Source organism: Silurus aristotelis (assembly GCF_946808225.1).
Source record: "Silurus aristotelis genome assembly, chromosome: 17".
Taxonomy (NCBI): Eukaryota; Metazoa; Chordata; class Actinopteri; order Siluriformes; family Siluridae; genus Silurus; species Silurus aristotelis.
The window spans coordinates 6,062,121-6,084,437 of NC_139590.1; the positions used below are offsets into that span (position 1 = coordinate 6,062,121).

The 22,317-nt window shown below is 38.7% G+C and overlaps 1 protein-coding gene across 3 annotated transcripts in view; it reads right to left on the bottom strand.

Annotated features, from left to right (window-relative positions):
• Positions 1 to 22,317, bottom strand: part of arhgap23a (Rho GTPase activating protein 23a) — a 73,882-nt gene that overhangs the window by 48,009 nt on the left and 3,556 nt on the right. For 2 of the 3 annotated variants that reach the window (XM_083567185.1, XM_083567183.1), the window contains exon 1: positions 11,178 to 11,502. The exons of the other annotated variant lie outside the window; for it this stretch is intronic. In XM_083567185.1, coding sequence (XP_083423311.1) covers positions 11,178 to 11,231 — 54 coding nt within the window. In that variant the 5' untranslated portion in view covers positions 11,232 to 11,502. Of the gene's footprint in view, positions 1 to 11,177; positions 11,503 to 22,317 lie in introns of those variants that run through there. 3 annotated transcript variants of the gene reach the window in all.

Sequence of the window (22,317 nt, forward strand, 5' to 3'; positions counted from 1 at the left end):
TTAAAGTGACCGTGTCAGAGATTTAAATCACGCACATGTCCGTTTACATCCCAGCCACGGAGTCCATTCTTGGTGGCAAAAAGAGCTTTTTGTCTATGCGAGATAGCAAATGTTTTGGAACCACAGCCATAACTGTTAGTTCTTCCCCCCTGTTTCCTGTTGAGTCAACTTGTGTGTGTGTGTGGGGGGGGGGGGGGGGGTACATGCAGCATCTCTGAACTCTAACTCTAAGTCATAAGACAAATACACAAATGATTCCTGTGCATTTATTCACACACACACACACACACACACACACACACACACACACACACACACACACACACAGGAATGTGGTTGCAATGCTCTGATGGTACATTGCACACATTCTACACTTAAAAGCATAAATCCTACTGCTAGTCTGCTAGCTACAATGTGTTAGCTATGCCATATAATATACTGTATATGCACGTATTTTTGCAGCTAGTCTGTTTTTGTCACAGGCGTCAGAAACCGGGAGTAAACTACAATGTCTTTATTGAAACTTAACATGCAAACACAAACTTATCTTGAGCGCTTCATCCGAAGCATTGCCAGGAACATGGAAGTACAGCAAACTATTGTAGCTGTTGTAGCCGAGTAGATCCGACAGTAAATGAGGGGGAATCGAGACCTTATCAAGGGGAAAGGTAAATGGGGAACAGGTGTAGGTGATTAGAGCAGGTAAAGGCTGAGAACAGTGTGAGACTTGGAGGGAAGCGAAGGCTGGTGGTTCCCTGACAGTTAGCACACATGAGCTAGCCTCAGCAGATTTCTGTGAGGGTTTTCATATCATCTAAATTGTCCATAATAATCACATATAACACTAGTGTTCATGCATCTGTTAATGCATTCACATAAATCGAACTTTTCAGTCATAGCCATTAATGTTATGAAATAGTTAACCCGGTGCTAACTTGACAGGATTTGGGGTATAATTCTTTATTTTTATATTCATTACCCCTCAACTGTTTATTGGTAACACTAGCTAGCTGGCTAACAAAAGCTAACAGGGTTTTTAACAAGTCTTTTTTTATAGAGATTATTCATTAATGTTAAGAGGCTAACAAGGGCTAACCTGAGAGGATTTCTGAGGGAGTATTGGTCCTGTTCAAGTCACTAATAATTATTACTCAGAGATAGATAACATGCCTAAACTGACAAATGTAGCTAATTAAACTAACTGCCCATTCAGAACTCAAAGGAAAATGCATGCTAGGTTAGTTAGCATACTTGTTTTCAGTATTTGCTCATTTGTTCAAGTGTGAGCGCATGGTTTTAATAAGAATTATGTGTCAGCGACAAGCATTAGCCAAATTTCTTCAGAAGATGAAGCTAATTATTATTGATTTTTCAATATTGTGCCCCTAGCAGTCACAGCATGGCAGAATCATTCACAGAAAGAGTGTAAAAAAGATTACACCCACACACACACACTCAAAGCATCCCTGGTAAAAACATTCAAGCCGAAAGTCAAAGTGTGGAATTTGGAGTGGTTAAAGAACAGAGTCTAGCGGCGCAGTTGTAATCTGATTCAAAACCCACAAAGAGAGCAAATGCAGGAAAAAAGCATCATATCTCCAGACAATCACACTTTTATGATCTGTACAGTTGGGAACATAGTGTATGCGAGCACAGAGCGAATGCAGGCGGGTGTAGCATGATGCGTTTCTTATGATAAGTTCATACCATCTTATGCTTAAGGTGATCAGTGATATTTATTTTTTAAAATGACAATGTATTTGAAAACACGTTTAAAAAGAGGGAAAAGTCACTGTTGGATCCCGTATTCATTACTCCAAGCATTCAATAAACAAAGCAGGCAGGACTGCAAGCGAGATAGAAAAACTGAGAGAGAGAGAGAGAGAGAGAGAGAGAGAGAGAGAGAGAGAGAGAGAGAGAGAGAGAGAGAGAGAGAGAGAGAGAGATAGAGAGAGAGAGTTAGAGTTAGAGAGAGAAAAAAGCCTTGAATTGTCTTGACCAAATAAGGCAGAGGCTCAAAAGACAAAAAAGAGAGAAAGAAAAATGCTGAAGGGGACACAACAAGACAAAAAAGGTTATAAAGTACCCGAGGTTCTAAATACCGTGCATAATAAAAGCCACAGGATGAGAGAAAGCCTGAACACAGATAACGAAGGCTCACGTGCAAAACAAAAAATAAACACTGGTGTTCAGAATGAGAGAGAGAGAGAAAGAGAGAAAGAGAGAGAGAGAGAGAGAGAGAGAGAGAGAGAGAGAGAGAGAGAGAGAGAGAGAGAGAGAGAGAGAGGGAGAGAAATATGGAAGGATATGAAGGAGATGAGAATAGAGATGCAGAGTGATAACTGAAGTCCTCCCTGCCCCCGGGAGACTTCTCTTTCGGCCCAGCCCAGCTATCTGTGTATCAGCCTGCCTGGACACGATCCTCAAAGAAACTGCATACACTCGCTCTGATCATTATACACGCACATCGATGCTATTGCCACTTTCAAGCCTTGTCAATTTATCTGAAAGTATCAATCATAACATTATCACTCTGGGTGATTATTTTACTTCCTTTCCCCACTTTTATCCTCAAGGATCTCAACAGGCTCTGTGTAGAATATATAGTGCTTTGAGTTTAATAAGGAAGGAGTTGAGTTCATTTATACCACAACACTGTTGACTTCTGTAATCTGAGAGGAGTTCCAGATACAAGGCAAATCGCAGGTTTATAATGATGCCCTGTTTATTCCAACATGGGAAAGCTTTGTGCTTCAGACTCTGGTTTTTTTTTTCCAGTAACATGGCAAGCTGAATTTTATTTTTTGAAGTTTTACTCATTAACTTGAAGTGAGGTATATATAGCTACGATAAGTGATAACAGGAACTAAATGTTTTGCAGGTGTTAATCAATAGGAAATGTTACCATAAATGAATAAAAAAAACTCTGAAATGATAAAATGATAACTGGCAAATTGTTTTGTAAAAGGAAATCACTTGCGGGTGTGTGTGACAGTCACATCACACAAAGCCGCTGTTGATTATTTTCCCATAACAGCATGCCCCATTTACAGCCAGATGTGTATGCAAAAACACTAACACACACACACACACACACACACACACACACACACACACACACACACACACACACACACACACACACACACACACACACACAGATTATTCCAGAAACACACACGCATGCAAATTAGTCCAACTGACTGAGAGCAAAGAGATGAACGAAGGAAAAAAGGAAGGAAAAGCTTATTTTAGGACACACACACACACACACACGTATGTATGATACCTCCTCCTTCTCCAGCCCCAGACCACTGGCATACCCTTTCTGAACTGAAGTCCACACAATTGCAGCACACAGAGTGAGACTGTGAAGATATGGATCCGGATAAATTTTATTCCTCGTCTCTCTTCTTCGTCCAACGCAGCACAAAACACCACCTCTGCATGTCCCTGTGCCCCAGTTTCCGAAAAACTTTCCTCCCTCTCTCTCTCTCTCTCTGTCCCTCTCTCCCACACTCCAACTATCTCTCTGTTTCTGTATTTTTCTTCTTCTGCAACTCTGAGGAATCCTGCCACAGTGGGTTGACTGGCATCTTGCACATTTCAGAGACATGCCCCTTAACCTTTCCTCCACTAAGAATCTTGACCCTGTTTACTCTCAGCAAGAAAAAAACCCTGCAGAAAATGTGTTATACACAAGTCACATTGCTTACAAATGAGTCAAGTATAAAGTATACATGTACGGTCAGTAACGTAACTTGTGTCAATATTTATGCGAAAGAAAGTTCTCCATATTCAGAGTTTCACAAAGCAGATACTTAAGTGGATTTGCTGGCCTGAAATGACATGTGTGGCTCACACCATCAAGGTTGGCATGGGTTATTTTTGTGTAACTGTGGGCTGTACAGCAATTTGTTGTGTAGTAATAACGTATATGATGAGCAGGCACTTGTATGGCATATATATATATATATATATATATATATATATATATATATATATATATATATATATATATATATATATATATATATATATATAGTTTATCTTATTTATGTCAGTTCATGTCTTATCTATAAATTGTTGAATTTATGTCTTATCGTAAGGAAAAAAAACAGCTTGTGGTGGAATGTAAGGAAGCATTTGATGTCTAACATGACTTTAGTGATCTGTATAGATTAACACAAGACTGTCATACAAAAATATGTGTACACCTGCATTATTTTTGTTTCACAGGAGCATCTGGAGTGTGTTAGTCCTCTTTTTTCATAGCGCTTTGCCAGTAAATACATTTACAATACATAATTGTTTACAGTCTGGTTTAAAGCTGTGGAACATTCGTGAGACGAGATGGTTCCTGTTATCCCTTATGCTATAGCTGGTCATTAACTCATCAGCCTCTCTGGTTTAAGCTGATCACTCTCACTGGTTTTCTCACACACACAATCATTACAATCACACAAACTTGCAATGTTTTCCAAACAAAACTTTTCAATAAATGTAAAAAAATTTCTTCTGACAAAAGTCTTCACTACATCAATAATATAATAATAAATTAATAATAATAATTTTATTTCATAATAATATTTGTATCAGTCACTTTAGAATCAGCATAAAACAAGAACTTATTTGAACAAACATTACAAGTTAGATGTTAGCGCCAGAATTACCATGGGCTAGTAAATAAAACTAATACAAACATTTTGGCCAATCACATTTAGCAAGTATTCAGCTGTGGTATAACAGGAAGTAATGTTTTTCATGGGCATTCTGCAACATTAGATAATGATATTATAAGCTGATTACAAAAAATGTGGCATATCTTCTAATCTGAATAAAAAATACAAAAAAATGCAATAGTGCAAAATGATCCAGTCAGAATCCAATCCAATGATGATAACAGCATCAAATAAACACCATATGATTGCTTTACTATAACATATAAATAGATCATGATTCAGTCTCCAACATAAACAACAAAGCATAGCACTGATTTGATATCACGCATTAAAAACTGACTTTTCCAAGTCGAAATCATGCCGTGCTTTTATTTTCCTCCAAACGCCACCAACATGAGAAGCCGTGGAGCTCACTGTTACTGGAGATGCTCGACTTTTTGGATAACAGACGTTTCTGGGAAATAAAATCGCTCGAGTAATGTAACAGAGATCAGGCGGAGAAGAGAGCAAGAGAGCCGGAGGGAAAATGGATGGGGGGAGCGAGTGGATCAATAAGCAGCCATTATCTGTGTATGTTCCCAGTCCTCTGGGGGAAACTGCCTCGGGCCAACGCCCGCTCACATCACTGAGATCTGTTCATCATTAAAGCTCTAATCCTTACACTGCAGCATAAAGAGATCTAAATGCAGAATAATTACGCTTAGGCCAAGGGTGTAGTTATGGTTTTACAGCTGGATTTATGAAGCTGGATCCCACCAATGCATCCACCCAAAACACACACAAATCTGAAAGCTATTCAGTTCAGGACTCTATGCACATTAATGTCAGCCAGCAGGCTAACCGAAGCACTTATTTCACTGTTTATCTGCTAACGTGTAGATAATGTGTCGTTCATTCTATTTGATTCAGCTGGTAATGGTGGTGTCTTTTTAGTGCTTTGGCCTAAAGTGCTCTACCGTAATAACCATAGAAGTGGGTGTAGTCCATCGATCTCATATATCAGCAGTGTACATTACTCGAGATGGATTTTTATTAACCAACCCAGATTATAATTCTGTCGACTCAGTTTTCAAAGGTGGCATTTGATCATAAAATATTAGGAATGCTCTCTTTACAATAGTTTAATCTAAAAAAATAAAAGAAAATAAATACTTTATACAACATACCACAGAGGACAATAGAGTAAATATTTAAGAAAAAAATATATAAACACAAATATATTTGCCCTCAAAATGCATTGTTTTATTCAACACCATTTACTTTCCTGGTGCATAGAATTATAATATGTTGAAAAGACAACCAAGGATACATGTACAGTGTGTCTCTTTAAACCAATAACCAGATAAATGGTCACAGGAAAATTTCCTTATTTCATATATATTGTATTTGTGTGTCTAATGGGTCGTTCACCGTATTGTATTTATGTTCAGAAACAAAGCATCCCATATCCAATCTCTACTTTTTCCCTTTCTGAGGTTCTTTGTTTTATAAACTCTTTAGCAAGTCATGACTCAGATACGATCTATTTTTAACTCGCTGGAAACTATTGCTTTCGGTCGACCGAATGTGGAATTTTACAGTGCAGCTCATTTTTTCACATGCCTTCTCCATTTTCTGAAACGATGACGAGGTAAGAAAGGGAGACGAGGACCAAGAGAGACAAACGTTTGGTATTTTTCTTCTTGATGATCAGCAGTTACTGCTCTGTAGTTAAGATTCGGTGATCCGAATAGAAGCAGCGGGCCGAACGTTTATGATACGAGCGTGCAAATTGAAACAGCGTGTCTCGGGGAAACGTCGGTGTAAGTGGACTGATCTGGTCTCTAACAGTAGATTTTTTTCCCCTAGAACATCTGCTCTTTGTTAAACGTTCCTTACAACAAATAAGATTGTAAAGATGCTTTAAACTCTCTGTAATGCATTCTATACTGAGGTGCACCAATTCCTGAATTCAAGTTCACATCTGAGCAACGTTGATGTTAAAAGTGTGCAAATGAATATCACACGACATCTTTATCTATCAAAAGTTAGCTAATATATGTAGCTTGCTTTATGTTTGAGTTGCATGCACATGGTCAGGATTTAATACCAGAACTGTGCACATCATCAAGACAAATCCCTCGATTTAATCGATATTTAAGTTACTCAAGAGTCATGATTTTATTTAGGAATTTTTTTATCTTTTTTTTTTTTTTTTTTGGAAGAAAGTCAAATGACCCACTCAAGCACTGGCTTAATTTGTTCTTCATTCATTCTTCATCTCACTCTATCAGTCTTTTTTCTGCACACACACAAGCATGTGCGCTACCTTTTATTTATTACACAACCGCTGTCCCATCCAGACCACCGTCTCATCTTATGCCCTTATACTTCCTCTTTCTTTTCATCTGCCCACAAATCTCTTTATCCAACAAAAAATTTTAATAAAATAAGAACCAGCAGGCATCAACAGAGGCATGTGTGTATTTGAAGGATATAAAAAAAAAAAATTAATACATTCGGTTTTCATTCACAATATGAAGTCCAATCGGGCTGCTTTTACAAAGTGTTCTGTTACTTGATCAGATTTATAAATTGGACACCACTTTTCTTCTCTTTCTTATTTATTGCATTAAGTTTTAATTAGCAAAATAAAGAAAGTGAGAAGGCGAAAGGCTCAAATTTTAATGCACACCACACTAAAAAATATGTATTCAACATTTATTAAATCAGTTTAAACCACTTCATGGTCCTTCGGGATGAAAATCCTTTTCTGTTTCTCAATTTTTCAAGCTCCTCTCTCTCTCTCTCTCTCTCTCTCTCTCTCTCTCTCACTTTTTCTCTCTCTAATTTAGTCAGGGACCTTCACTTAGAGCCATGTGATGTTTAATACCATTACTGCAAATACCATTTGTGAAAACACTCACACACATGGTCACAAGGACTTGAGTAATGTATGACTGCACTAACAGACCCAAATGTGATTTTCCACCTCTGGAAGCGGGTTTTGGTTTTTCAACTCGTGCTAAAAATGACGGCTGCACTGCAGGGCAAATATTCTCCCATTACCTCGGCGCTTTAAGAGTCATTTTTACTGACCAGTTAATCCACAGTGCAAGACAGCTTCCCGAAAGGCTTTCCTCAAAAGCCAAATGCGCAAACTGCTGTAGCTGAGGATGTGACTGCAAACTCCAAACTGCTGACTCGGCACTGTGATTGTACTGAGTCTGTGGTTTTTAAGTGCTTTAACAAAAAGCAGCTTTGTACACAGAGCACAATTTTAGGTCAAACGTATGAAAAAAATTATAACAAATTCTTGCAAAATCTATTTATAGTCCTTAAACAAATGAACTCTCACAGCAGACGGTCACTGTGAAAGGAACCTTGAAAGGAACCGTGCCTCGAAACAGGAACTAGGAATGAACTGAGATTTCCAAAAAAGATTTACAAACTGATTAAAAAAGAAAAGAACAAAAACAAAAAAGAAAGTAAAACTCCCTCAGATACTACAGAGTGCATAACATACAAAATGCCTTTTTTTTTTTTTTTACACTTTTTACCCCCAATTACTCAGTGTATATCCTCAAGAGATGCTCTGGTCTAATAAGAGGATATGACTATGTTTCGAACTTCCTGTTTGAAAGCCAAACGTCCAAAATGGTGCCCTGATGCCAATTCCCTGAACAAGACAGGATGCACTGTGGGTATTGTGTGGCGTCTATTGCATACTGTATTGACTTATTGCAGTGAATTTCATACTGCACCTTCGATACACCTTTTAGGGGGGAAAAAAAGTTCTCTATATATAGTAAAACATAGACTGCTTTGGACAAATCAGCAGATTTTTAAAGGAATATAACTTTTTTTTGTGAAGAATTCGAGAGCAGAACTCCAAGTCGAATAGCTGAAACCCTGACCAATAACTTGCAAGCTTTTTTGCTGAAGTCCCAAGCATGATGTGCTACTTCAGCAATTTTTGCCTTAATGTACCGTAATGCATGTAAATGTTCTGACATTATATTTTACATGTAAGATACCGATTTTTTTTAGCTTGATCTGTTGGATTTCTAGGCAAACAAAAGCAAACACCCAAAACAAACACGTGCTCCTTTTTTCATTCCCATTTCAGGTCCTCAGTTGAATGCAGAATTGCTAAGAAAAACAAAACAATGAATGAAATACATACGTGTCAAAAAAACAAACAAAGCAACACAGAAAGGAAGGAGAAAGAGGAAATTAAAACAACTGGAATTTATCGCCGCAGCATGCAGATGCTGACAAACATGTGGCGCCTCTTTGGGGTCAATGATTCCCTTTAACTGTTAAAGAAAACAGACTGAGTGTACTTGAGGAGAGAGAGTGAGAGAGGGAGACAGAAGGAAGAAAGGAAGAAAAAAAGAGAGAGAAACTGCTTAGATATTGAAGAAAATCATGTTTTTAACTTTCCAAATCATGTTTTCATATGTGTTCTTTTTCATTGACAGGCGATAGGGGTGAACCGATCCGATGCTGGGTAATGATGTCAATCCTGATACCAAGAACTGAGACACGTATTCAACACGTATTCTGATAGTATTTTACACTGTTTATACATGTGATGATGAACAACATTGATTTGTTCACATCTGGATTGTTTCAAAAATTAAAGGCAGCATGTTTAGTCTAAGTAGGACGTCCATATTGTTCGGCAGATGAAAAATCCCAATGGAATAAGGTTTAACCAGGTCCAAGTGATCATGGAGTCCTGTATCCTCTGTACAAATCTGTACATCACTATGCTCAGAGGTACCTGGACAAAACCTGGACAAAATACCTACTAACACACTGGCCACATTATCTGTTTGAAAAGAGGACTATCTTCTTCTTCTTCTTTTTTTGGCTTCTCTCATTAGGGGTCACCACAGCGGATCATCTGTCTCCATACCCTCCTGTCCTCTACATCTGCCTCTTTCAAACCAACTACCTGCATGTCTTCCCTCACCACATCCATAAACCTCCTCCTTGGTCTTCCTCTTTTCCTCCCTCCTGGTGGCTCCATCCTCAGTATTCTCCTACCGATATACCCCATGTCCCTCCTCTGTACATGTCTAAAACCATCTCAATCACACCTTCCTCACTTCGTCTCCAAAACGTCCTACATGCGCTGTCTCTCTAATCAACCAATTTCTAATCCTGTCCATCACTCCCAACGAAAACCTCAACATCTTCAGCTCTGCTACCTCCATCTCCACCTCCTGTCTTTTACTCAATGCCACTGTCTCTAAACCATACAACATCGCAGGTCTCACCACAGTCCTATAAACCTTCCCTCATTTATTCAATCATTCACTCGTTCTTTATTCCTCTTCAGTAACCGCCTCATCCGGATTCAGGTTGGCAGTGGATCCGCGGCCTATCCCAGTAACATTAAGCACAAGGTGGGAACACACCCTGGATGGGAAACCAGTACATTGCAGGGCACCATGCCTACACACACATAAACACACAAACACACATTAACAGCTAGAGGCATTTCTACACAGCCAATCCACCTACTGAAAAATGAAATCTGAGGCGCTTTCAGAAGCACAAGAACATGCAAAAAATCCAAAAAAGTAACCTGAACTTGGGGATCAAACCAAAGACGGGAAGGCAGCAAGGCTTCTCTCTGTACCACCATGCCACGTTGCTATTATTACATTACATTACATTACATTACATTACATTACATTACATTTACGGCATTTGGCAGACGCCCTTATCCAGAGCGACTTACAACTGATCTCATTCATACAACAGAGGGGGTAAAGAGATTTGCTCAGGGGCCCAGGGGTGGCAGCTTAGTGTGGGATTTGAACTCACAACCTTCAGATCCAAAGTTCAAAGCCTTAAACATTAAGCTACCACCTCCCATATTTTGGTGCTCGTTATTATTATATAATAATGTAATTATTGTATTATAGAGTGTGTATATATATATATATATATATATATATATATATATATATATATATATATATATATATATATGTAACTACTAGTTAGTAACACACTCCTCGGTATGACAGAATGCACACTTGGCACTCGGCAGGACGCGCCTTTGCTGCGAGCAGGACTGCGTTCCGTCTTTGCGCACGGGTTTGCGCGCTTTGGGAACGTTACCGATACTCGAGCAATGACTGCGGGAGGCTGACACACACACACACACACACACACACACAGAGGGAGCAGCTGCGCAATCGATTAAACCGATTCGAGCGCTGAAAGTGGTGGCGCAAATCAGCGCCAAAATGAGCGCAGGAAAAGACACTAATGAAGCCAAGCTGCTCTGTACACGTTGCGCACACGCACACACACACGCACGCACGCACACACACACACACACACACGCACAGCATGGCGATTTAATCCTCTTAAGAAAGAAATCACGGTCTGCAAAAAGAAAAAAAGAAAAAAGAAGAAAAAAAAAACATCAAAGCAATAAGCAATGAGACGATCAGAACTTCGGTTCTGGAAGAACCCGAACTCGGAACTTACTTCGCTTTCAGAACACGGCGGAATTCCGACCAGACAAAACGCCACTCCATTCATTGGACCGCCGGATTCCAGGAGGATCTGTGCAGCTGAGAATGCGCGCAAGAACCACAGCAGGAACAACCGCAAAGTTTAGAGGTCCGCATTCAGCTTTCTGTGTTCCGGCTCGGTTCGCTTTGCTCCGTTGTTTGGTTTGTTGGCGCTCGTGTCTGTCCCTCCTTCCCTCCCTCCCTCCCTCCTTCTCCCCCGCACTGTAAATCCTCCACGGCTCCACGGCTGGCTAAGCTCTGAGCAGGCAAGGGGAGACTCCTAGACTCAAATCTGCGCAGAAATAAAAGCACCCCCTCCCTCCCTCGTCCTCTCTTGGCTTGCCGTAGTTCAGATGTCCCGCGTGTGGAGGGGCAGAACGCACGCAGCGCCCCCTAGTGGTATTTCAAGAAGAGCGCATCTTACCTCTCTCTGGTTCTAAGGGCCGGTCCTCACTTTTTCTTAACACCCACATCTGCAGGCCAAAACAGCCAGAACAGTCCTGGGATGATCAACAAGACACTGAACCACAACCTTACAACCTGAATTTACTCATCTCAATCCATTACACCATCATTTATTTATTATTGTTTATATTTGACCGCATTACACTGTTTACATGCTGGGGTTTTTTTTGCACCTTTTACTGTATTATACTGTTAACATTATGTTTTTTGCACCTCCTGACTTCTGCTACTGCTATTTTTTGCACTGCATTGTGTCTGTTTATATTTACTTCCAGTTATAGTTTTTACAGTTCTCTTCGCACAGTACTGTATAATCGAAGTATACAGTAGGTTTACTGGTCTTGGGTTTTGTGTCTTGTCTTGTGTTGTCTGTCTGCACTGTTTTTTTGTCTGCACTGTTTGCAGCTTTATGTTGTGTGTTGTAGCTCTATGTTGTTGTTTAGTGTGGCACCAGGGTTCTGGAGGAACGTTGTCTCGTTTTTACTGTGTACTGTGTACCACTGTGTATAGTAGATATGACAATAAAAGCCACTTGACTGGACTTGACTTGACTTGACTTGAAATGCAGTGAAATGCTTGCTTCCGCACTGTACAGGTACAAAAGGCACCGTACCGTGGCTGACCCTGAGCTCTGAGCGAAAATTACAATTTCCCTTTGGGGTTTACTGAAGTACTCTTCAGAATTTAGGGTAATAAGAGTATGATAACAGGGTATGTAAAGGGGTGAAAGTGTGCAAACAAGCACCAGGTTTAATTTTGTGTTACCCAGGGTGGTGGTATCTCAGTGGTTAAGATCCTAGACTTCTGCTCATAAGGTCATGAGTTTCAAATCCCTGCACCACCAAGCTCAAGAGCCCCAACTGCTCAGTTGTATAAATGAGATAAATGCCAAATGCTGTAAATGTAAATCCTGCTTGAAGAGGCTTCTTATTATTTTCAAGCGCTTCCCAGACCACAACAGAGTGAAGAGTGTATTATTTGGATAGCTGAGGCTCGTTCCTGACCTTGTTCCAGCACGGCTTGCTGTAGATAGACTGCAGGTATGCGAAAGATTTTATACTTGTGTGTCATGGACATTTATCTTATTTGTCTTCTGCTGTCATTTGCTTGATGTCAAGATGGAAGGTCCTATTAATTTAGGATTAGATCACCCAGGACAAGCATTAATGCCAGGTGTCTTTTTATTCACATCTCTTCCACTAATCACCTTTTTAACTGCTGATTACGTTAAATATAATCGTATATGAGTAGACTTACATATGCAACCTCACATTCTCCCTTTGTTCATCCAGAATACCTCACATCTGTACTGCACTGCTCAGTTTGTGTTTCTCACCTCAGTTTAGCAGCTCACATTAAAAGTACATACAGTGGTGTGAAAAAGTGTTTGCCCCCTTCCTGATTTCTTTTTCTTTTTTTCTTTTTTTTGCATGCTTGTCACACTTTAACGTTTCAGATCATCAAACTAATTTAAATATTAGTAAAAGATAAAAACCAAATCCAAAACTACGTGGCCACAAGCACGTTTTCACACCACTGTAAAATTAAGCAATCATGGCATCCACATCAGAAAGTCATATCATTCAATTATTTGAGTTTGTCAATTTAGATTTAGATTTGGGTTGATACTTTTCACACACAGCCCTAATACGTGAAAGAGAAGGTGCATTAGCACACACCATCAAAGTACAAACGTCACAAAAAAGGCTGCCGAAAGAACTCTATGCTTTATAGGGTGTTTGGTGTCAGTGAAAGGTTTATAACTATTCTGTTACACCACATTACTCTAAGGAAGCAAAACTTGAGCTCTAGTGAAACCATGGTCTCTAGTGTTTTCCTTGATTTAATTTCTGTGCACATGCACTATTTCAAAAGCAAAACGCCTCACTTTGGGGCTACGAAACACAAAGAACCCTTTGTGTGTGGATAAAGAGGTAGGTAGGGAGTAAATACAAAACAGTGGAGTGAAAAAAGAAAAAGGGTGAAAAGCAAAGGGGGTGCATAACTGTGACGAGAGAAGGAGGGAGCTCGCTCTTTCCATCCTGCGTCACACTGCCGTGATGTGGTGTAAATGCTCTACGATATTAGCACACAACCGGCGGATTTTCCGAATTAGTCTTGAAAGCCTTTAAAGACTGAAACAGATGTAAATATTTTTACACCCCAAATCTCTGAAAATAATTAGAGGACACCCAAAGGTCATGTTTGAAGAAATTGATGCACAGAAAAAAATTAACATGAATTCTATCACTACAATACCGACATTCTGTTGGTTTTTAATTGAGTTATTAAGTTAATAAGTGAGAATTATAGTTCTGCAATTAAGCTTTACTGAACAGTACACCTCAACAATTATGGAAATATAATACACGGACATTAGGTGCAACCCAAGTGAGGATGAGTTCCCCATTGAGTCTGGTTCCTCTGAAGGTTCCTCTGGCCACATTTGCTACTGGCTCGCTCATTAAAGAAAAACTTATAAAGAACAAACTTATAGGCAGTTGCGTATTCCAACTTCATACCCTCTTTATCTCTGTAAAGCTGCTATGGGCCAATGTCCACTGTTAAAAGTGCTATACAAATAAAATTGAATTGAATCGATTAGATATAAATACTCACATGTGGAACAGTCATCATATTTTATTTTTTTCATCAAGATTACTTTGTCTGCTACAATGTCCAAGGACTACAATTGTCACAAACAGATTTGCACCGACTCCATCAGTAAACAGTTCAGAACCTCAACATTGATGAAATTTTAATGAATGGACATCACCCAGATGAGGATAGGTTCCCCATTAAGCCTGGTTCCTCATACCATCTGAGGAAGTTGATACCAATGCCAATGGTTTACTCATTAGGGATCTTCTTCTTCTTCTTTCAGCTTCGCCACAGTGGATCATCCGTCTCCAATACCCCCCTGTCCTCTACATCTGCCTCTTTCAAACCAACTTCCTGCATGTCTTCCCTCACCACATCCATAAACCTCCTTCTTGACCTTCCTCTTTTCCTCCTTCCTGGTGGCTCCATCCTCAGCATTCTCCTACCGATATACCCTGTGTCCCTCCTCTGCACATGTCCAAACCATCTTAATCGCTTCTCCCTCACCTTGTCTCCAAAATGTCCTACATGCGCTGTCTCTCTAATAAACTCGTTTCTAATTCTGTCCATCCTCGTCACTTCCAACGAAAACCTCAACATTTTCAGCCATGCCACCTCCAGCGCCAGTCTTTTAGTTAATAAACATATATAAATAAATTTTTGAATTTTTAATTAAAATTCTGCTTTGGGACAGTTATATTCGTTCTTATCTGCATGGCCTTTATACATCAATCAAACTGAATTTAACTAAATTGAATTAAAGATTAAATTATAACCTGTTTTTTAGCGTGCACCATTTTTACACCATCTATATATTAGTTTATTTTGGTAACAATTTTTGTCACATAAACTTTAATAATGTGTGTATGTGCAAGGGCCTTTATACCAGCAGTACCACAAACAACGCAAAGCAAACAGCAGATCATTCTTTTTCAACAGGACTTTAATTGACATAAATGCAGTGGCGTTCATTAATGCACAAGTTTGAGCGATTTTATTCAACTTTATCACTGCAATACTGGAAAACAAAACAGTGGCAGACTTTAGTATCAAAGTATAAACATAATTATGCTATTTACATTCCAGGCGCATATTACAGTACAATTCCACCACACCACTTATCAGAACTACGGTTACTTGAATGACTCCCAGACACAGACTTTGGTTTAGGATTACACATAATCTGTGTTATGATGGCAACGCAAATTCTGTGCGAATCACTTGTTTCTATTTTATTGTAATTGGTCGTCTTGTTTTTGTGGGACGTTTTCCAGTCGACTGTGGTCCCATCAAGGGATTATTGTTTTAGTTGGCAGAATGAGTTTATATGAGGCAAAGCATGGTTACACAAACATACAGTTAAAGTTCAAATGAAGCCAGGAGCCTGAAATACTCCAGGGTATATAATTACAGACAAAGAAGTCATGATAATCACGATAATACAAATCAAATCGACTAATTGATCTGAATTTGTCGTAAGTGGATTGCGCTGTTGTGTTGAATCAGAATTAATTGTGGTTGAGTGTGATGATGTTCTCAGGGGGGCAAGAGGGCTGAAAGACAGGGAGAAAGAAAGAGAAAAAAGAGAAGGCAAAGGGACGTTATAAAGGAGGGGCAAACATGGCATTCATGTGCTTCCCATTAGCCAAGAAGAGATAATAAAAAAAAAAACGAGGGGACGAGAGCAGGAGATGCCCACAAATAACGTTTTTTTTCCATGTTTGCTTTACAAGCCCCTTGAAAGGCCAGTATTTTTATGAGGTCATAACATGTTCATTACCTGTGACCTACTTTGTATTACATGAAATGGGGGATTTCAAGAGAGTTGAAAAGTCAACGTACAAAACACAAAAGATTATAAATATGAGAAAAACAAAAAAAAAACTTGTTGTAAATGAGCATGCATAAGCATGTGTTTATAATGTTTGTGAAAACACCAATGTGGAAATATGTATTTATACCGTATGTGAAAATGGCAATATGGAAATATTATTGTAACACAATTTGTTAAAGCTTTGACCTCTTTTTACATTTTCAATTGACTATAATCAACAGTTATACCTATACTTACCTATACTGTATATACTAAAGGAATAGATATGTAGATTCAATCACAACCTCCTTATTCATGTTTTAACAGTTGGCTTCATGCATGTCTATTTATACCGGAAACTTCATTTACCACACTGCAAGTTTTAACACTTCACTTTGAGCCGAAGAGAAATATATAGCACGAATACGGGTGGAAAATGCGATCAAGTGGAGATGCATAACATATATTAGATATAGAAAATATTATGCAACAAACAACCCGTCATGTGTCATGTATAAAAATGCCCTCGATTTCGGATCCAGGTAGCAAGAGGAAATGATCTAAAGGATATTTAAATCCCTTATATTGTTCCCCTTTGAATTTTTACAATATGTATGTGTTTTTAAATTATGAAAATCAATAAGACTTTGTTCCTAAGTGAATATTTGTGATCAATAATGATGAAAAAAAAAATAGCTTGATACACAAACACTTACTAAACAGCTCTTATTATCTTGAAAATGCATTTAAGTGATTTATAAAAGATAGAGTGAAGCAATAAAACAGGGATTATGGATGTGTGTGTGTTTCAGTGATGGAGAATACGTTAGGGTCAAACTACTGTAAAAACTGACAGATTATTAAAAAAAAGGTGTGAGGTAAAATTAAGCTTTATTTACACTGAGGGACACCTGCACAGTGTCTCTGCGTGTGTGTGTGTGTGTGTGTGTGTGTGTGTGTGTGTGTGTGTGTGTGTGTGTGTGTGTGTGTGTGTGTGTGTGTGTGTGAGAGAGCCAAGAGACATAGCAGAGATAAAGCGTAAGGCAGCAGTATAACTCCACAAAAAAAAAATACACTCCTCACGGCATCTGTGATGGACACATATTGTTCCTGTTTTGCAAAATTACATTAAAATTACTATAATAACAGCATCCCTTTGTCAAAACTGTCCAGATACTGGGATTTTTACAGGTATGTATATAACCAGAAACAAAAACACTGACAGAAAACTGAAAATGCCGTCATTTTAACACACACAATACACTCGAAAGCACAATGTGTGTGCGTGTGTTTGTATATGTCTAAAAAAAAACGAAGATCACTGAGATTGTGAACACCCTCCAGCACCCCTATTGGATACAACAACCTGTCGTAAATCTGTACTGCCCTTTATCACCTTTACTGACAGCTGTGAACAGTGTGAACACACAAACCCGAGCATGTTGCGAAGACTATTCAAAGTCCTCTGCATTACTGTAGTTAGAACACATTAGTATAGGACATCACCTGACTCCCCTGTACTACCAAATCTAAATCAGCAGGCTGCACACAGGGGATATTTTAGAATATTTTATTAAATGCTAATGTGTTTCGCTATGTGTGTTATTTTGAAAACTATGTTTGACCTCACATGTTGACCTCTAATGTTTTCAGTTCACTTCACAATAGTCTCATGAAAACCAAAAACAACAGCTGGGTATGTGCACCCAGTGTCATTACATCATTCCAGGCAGTTTCATTTGTGCAGACAGTTAAAAGAAAATATGTGTTTTATACTTGTCATGTGTACAGTGAAATTTCTCTTTGCATTATCCATGTAGCACAGAAGATTAGGGGCCTTGCTCAAGGGCTCCTAAGTGTTCAGTAACCCAGAACCTTAACCCCTGAGCTACCACCAAAATAGAGGACCCTATGAAGACCCATGGACTGGTGATATGAGGTGGGGATACTAATTGCTGTGCCACATGGTATCTTAGTTTGTTCTGCCATTTTGGAAGTGTGAACATGACCACAAGTCACACGTCAGCGTTTTCTGAAAGATGTTCCCAAACAGAGCTGGTTGTGGTGATCATTTAAAACAGACGTGCTACTCTTGGTGAGGTCATGTAAGCCAAAGGACATGGAAGCACCACTGTGGTGTATATGAGTCTGTTAGATTTTGACTTAAGAAGTTTCAACCAAAATTTTTGTTTTTTAATCAAGTGACTATATGAGATCAAGACAAGACGTGACATGTATATCAAAGGGATAACATAAATGATCTTACATATGTGCTGTGGCCTACTGGTTCCCCTTTGTACCAGAGGCTAGACATGTGCATGTGACATGTGCTTAATCCCAGAGTTTTTTTCCTGGTTCTTGCTGTGCTGCACATATTTCCCATATCCTCTTACCTTCTGAAGTCCGCACTTCACATACCACCATTTCCTCACTGTTTACATCACTGCCTTTTAAAAATAAGAGATAAGAAGGAAAGCAGATGCCCTCTAACACCCCAACTGTCCTGTTGAACAGTTCACACTAAGCAAAAAAGTCTAGTATTATCATGAATTGATTGTTTCCCACAAAACGTTTAAATGTGGCACTGAAAAGAAGAACCAGGATTAGCAGCAGTAATAACAGGAGTATGTTATTTAGTCACTGTCTGCTTGCGCTACTGGGGTCAAAAGTCATGTCGCATCGCACCACATTTCCACTCCTGTGAAATTCAATGGCAGATATCTACCAGGAAATGCCAGTCAGACATCCTCATTTCCTGTCCACTTCAGAAACCAGACACCAATCAGAATGGATCTGACTTCAACAAGAGGCTGTTAAGGAAATCACAAGCTGAAATCTAATCTATAGAACATATGTGGGCTATGCATGGAGCCTGTAGAAGGACCTACATTTATTGCAATATTCCAGACAAACTGGCTTTCTGTATCATTCACACAGCTTCCTGCTGGTGTAACTAAACTGAAATACTTAATGTAAATGGTAATGGAAGTTGTAAGAATGCAGTAGTACAGGAAACATCCACCGAACAGCTGTTTAACAGTTTTCTGATGTCCAAAATGTGGTGTCTGAAAAATTCACTGGATTTTATTTTACAACCTGTAATCATTCATTTTTATATACGCATCAAGTATATAAAATACTTGGATCTTTGTAAGGTTGCAGCCAGCCTTGAAGTGTCAATGATTTGTAAAAATACATTTAAATGCATGTATCAACAACAAAAAAAAGTCCTCACAATGCTTGAACCAAGAGTGTATTCAAAATGGCGAAGATGCAGATCAGTTCAACCGAACCGTCTGTAAGATGATATGATAAAGGAGGCACCGCAGTGAAAGAAAAGATCTATTTAATCGAGATGAACAGCACACAGCCAGACCTAGATAAACAGAAATCAGGGCATAACAAGCCCAATAAACTAATACAAAGTGCTCTAAAGGAAAGAACAAATGTATACATGCATATCACAGAACATTCCACTAGACATACACACTCCAAAACATGGCTTGATTATTTTTGCTATAAAAAGTTAAAAATTATTTCAATATCATAAGGAGGATTTCGGATGCAAGTGCACATTACAAATAAACACAATTAAAAAATAAATAATGAGACAAAGGAACATGGAATATAACCTGAACTGGGAGACATGAAGCATGGACGACTAGGAAAGACATACAAGAGACAGTGATTGCAGTGCAAACTAGGGCTTGAATTCTAGTGCTAATTATCTGGCAGCATGACACCAGGTGCAAAACTGAAGCTTCAGGGAGGTGTAGTAACTGATGAGTCCTGAGAATTGTATTCATTTCCAACAATAGGGACATTTTCCCTCTTACACTAATTGTCACTGAGTCATTTTGCAGCTTGAAGGTAAGCACCAGGGAAGCTGCAGGTTTAAATCACACACTTGAGTAAATCAGTGTCAGTGTGTTTAGTAGCACAGATCATCACAAAACCAGACAACAAGCTAATCACAGTGGAAGCAGCTACATTGAATTACTTTGCCATTACAAGGTATTTAGAAGAGGGTGGTTCTCCTTTTGACCTTGCTTCTTCTCAAGGTTTCTTCCTCATATTGTCTTAGGAGCTGCTTCCCTCTTGTTCCTGCTTTGTGACAACATCTTTTTTTAACAAACTTTTAAAGAAACCAAACTTTTAAAAATAATACAAATGGTATGACTGAGTACAATGCCATTTTAATCATGTGTGGTTTTGCCAAGGCAGTTTTCAAGCTGCTAATCTTGATTCTTCCCATTATATTTAGCAGCATTAAACTCATAGCTCCAGGGCAAATCTAAAAAAGCAAACTAAACCATGTCTTGGCTGATTGACTTTGTTTGAAATAAAATTAGCGAGAAAAGGATATGAGTTTCGATTTAACTGTTGCTTTGAATAATAATGATAGTTATCTCGATATATCTTAAATTTGCATGCAAAAGGCTAAAAAACGAATGAAAAATCCGTTGCGCTACGGCAGTCAGGAATCAGTATTGCAATTTGCATGTTTCCTCTCCGTGGACATTATCTAAGCAGGAGCACTCAGTTGATAAAACTGACATCTGAATGCTTTACTGTTAACTATTTCTTTAGTATAAAATCTGATTCTAGTCTTCAGCACTTTCTGAGAGTGTGCTGCGGCAGGCAGAAATTTCGCCGTCACTCTGAGTAAAGCAGGACTGCATCAGCTACTATTACAGTTCTGATCAATGAGATGACCTTCGCATGCACATTTATTTATACGCACACTGTATGCACAGACACTACACATACACACATGCAAGGTTTCAACAGTAAGTGCACCAAGAATGCATCAAGTATCATATTCATGCTTTTTTTTTTTAATATATAAAAGCCCCTTTACAGGCACAGGATTAGACAAGTAGAGTCTTGCTGTACCTTTGTACAGCATTTTATTATAAGTGGTACAGGATATTATTCACTGCTCATATTGAATACAAATCTGATTGAATGCTAGAATTTTACTATTATTTGTGTTTACCGTACATGTCCATTTGCAAATTGTATCACTTCATGCTACCACATCACCCCTATGCTCTGTGTTTTTCTACCAGGTAGTGTGGCATGGCACCGTATCCTGATGTACCTTAAGTTTAAGCAGTCATACTGAATATAGTTATAGAAATTTACACACTTTAGAAACAAATAAAGGTATATGTTATCGTACACTTGCTAGAGTGGTATATAAGCCAGGGCTGGACATTTATGTGGAGATACCGTTTTTTTTTTTAGTACACCTGTATATGTTTAGCTTGTTTGCTAATATTCATGAAAGTTTTTTTTTTTTTTATCTCTTTCTATTCTTACTCAATAAGAGTGTAAGTGAACAGGAAAGACCATCACTAGTCTGCACCCTTCTATCATTAGCATTAGGTGATATGAAACAGACACAGCCAATCATACAGGCTACGGTTAGTTCTAATCATGCCATGCTGTACCAATGGAAAAGCACTATATGATATTTTTATGGATTTGATCATTATAATTGTTAAAGCGTTTGACCCTTAATCAACACGAGTGATCACTTAAAAAGTGTGTGTGGTTGTAAGTGAATAATTTTGAATGGTTTGCTATGCTATTGTTTTTGTTTCCATGTGCTATAAGTTCTGTTAAAGTAATAACATACTGTAAACAATGCAAATGTTTTGAAGTCTGTCAGGCAGCACCCCCTTGAACTTTTAACTCTTCACCTTTGGCTTTTTGAAGCAACTGGCAAACAGCAACAGAGACACTATTGTGTGTGTGTGTGTGTGTGTGTGTGTGTGGGTGTGTGGGTGTGTGTGTGTGTGTGTGTGTGTGTGTGTGTGTGTGTGTGTGTGTGTGTGTGTGTGTGTCATTTTTTCAATGAGTATTGACTTACTGTCAGTCTGATATTTGCCAATAGGTAGAATTTTGTCCATAGACATTCACACACACACACACACACACACACACACACACACACACACACACACACACACACCAGGAGGAAAATGTCTCTGTCCTTCTTTAGTAGCCTGGCCAATATCCATACATACTACTGCTTTATATAACTATAATTTTGACTCATCCCATGGAGACACTTCTCATTTATTACAAAATGTGTGTGTGTGCACACGCACATACATTTTTGTGTCTATGTGCAATGTCATGGCTTTGAACACCTGCAGCTGTCTGTATAACTTTCCTGCACTCCTGGATGCCAAACACAACAATTGCTTTAAAAGAAGAGATTCAG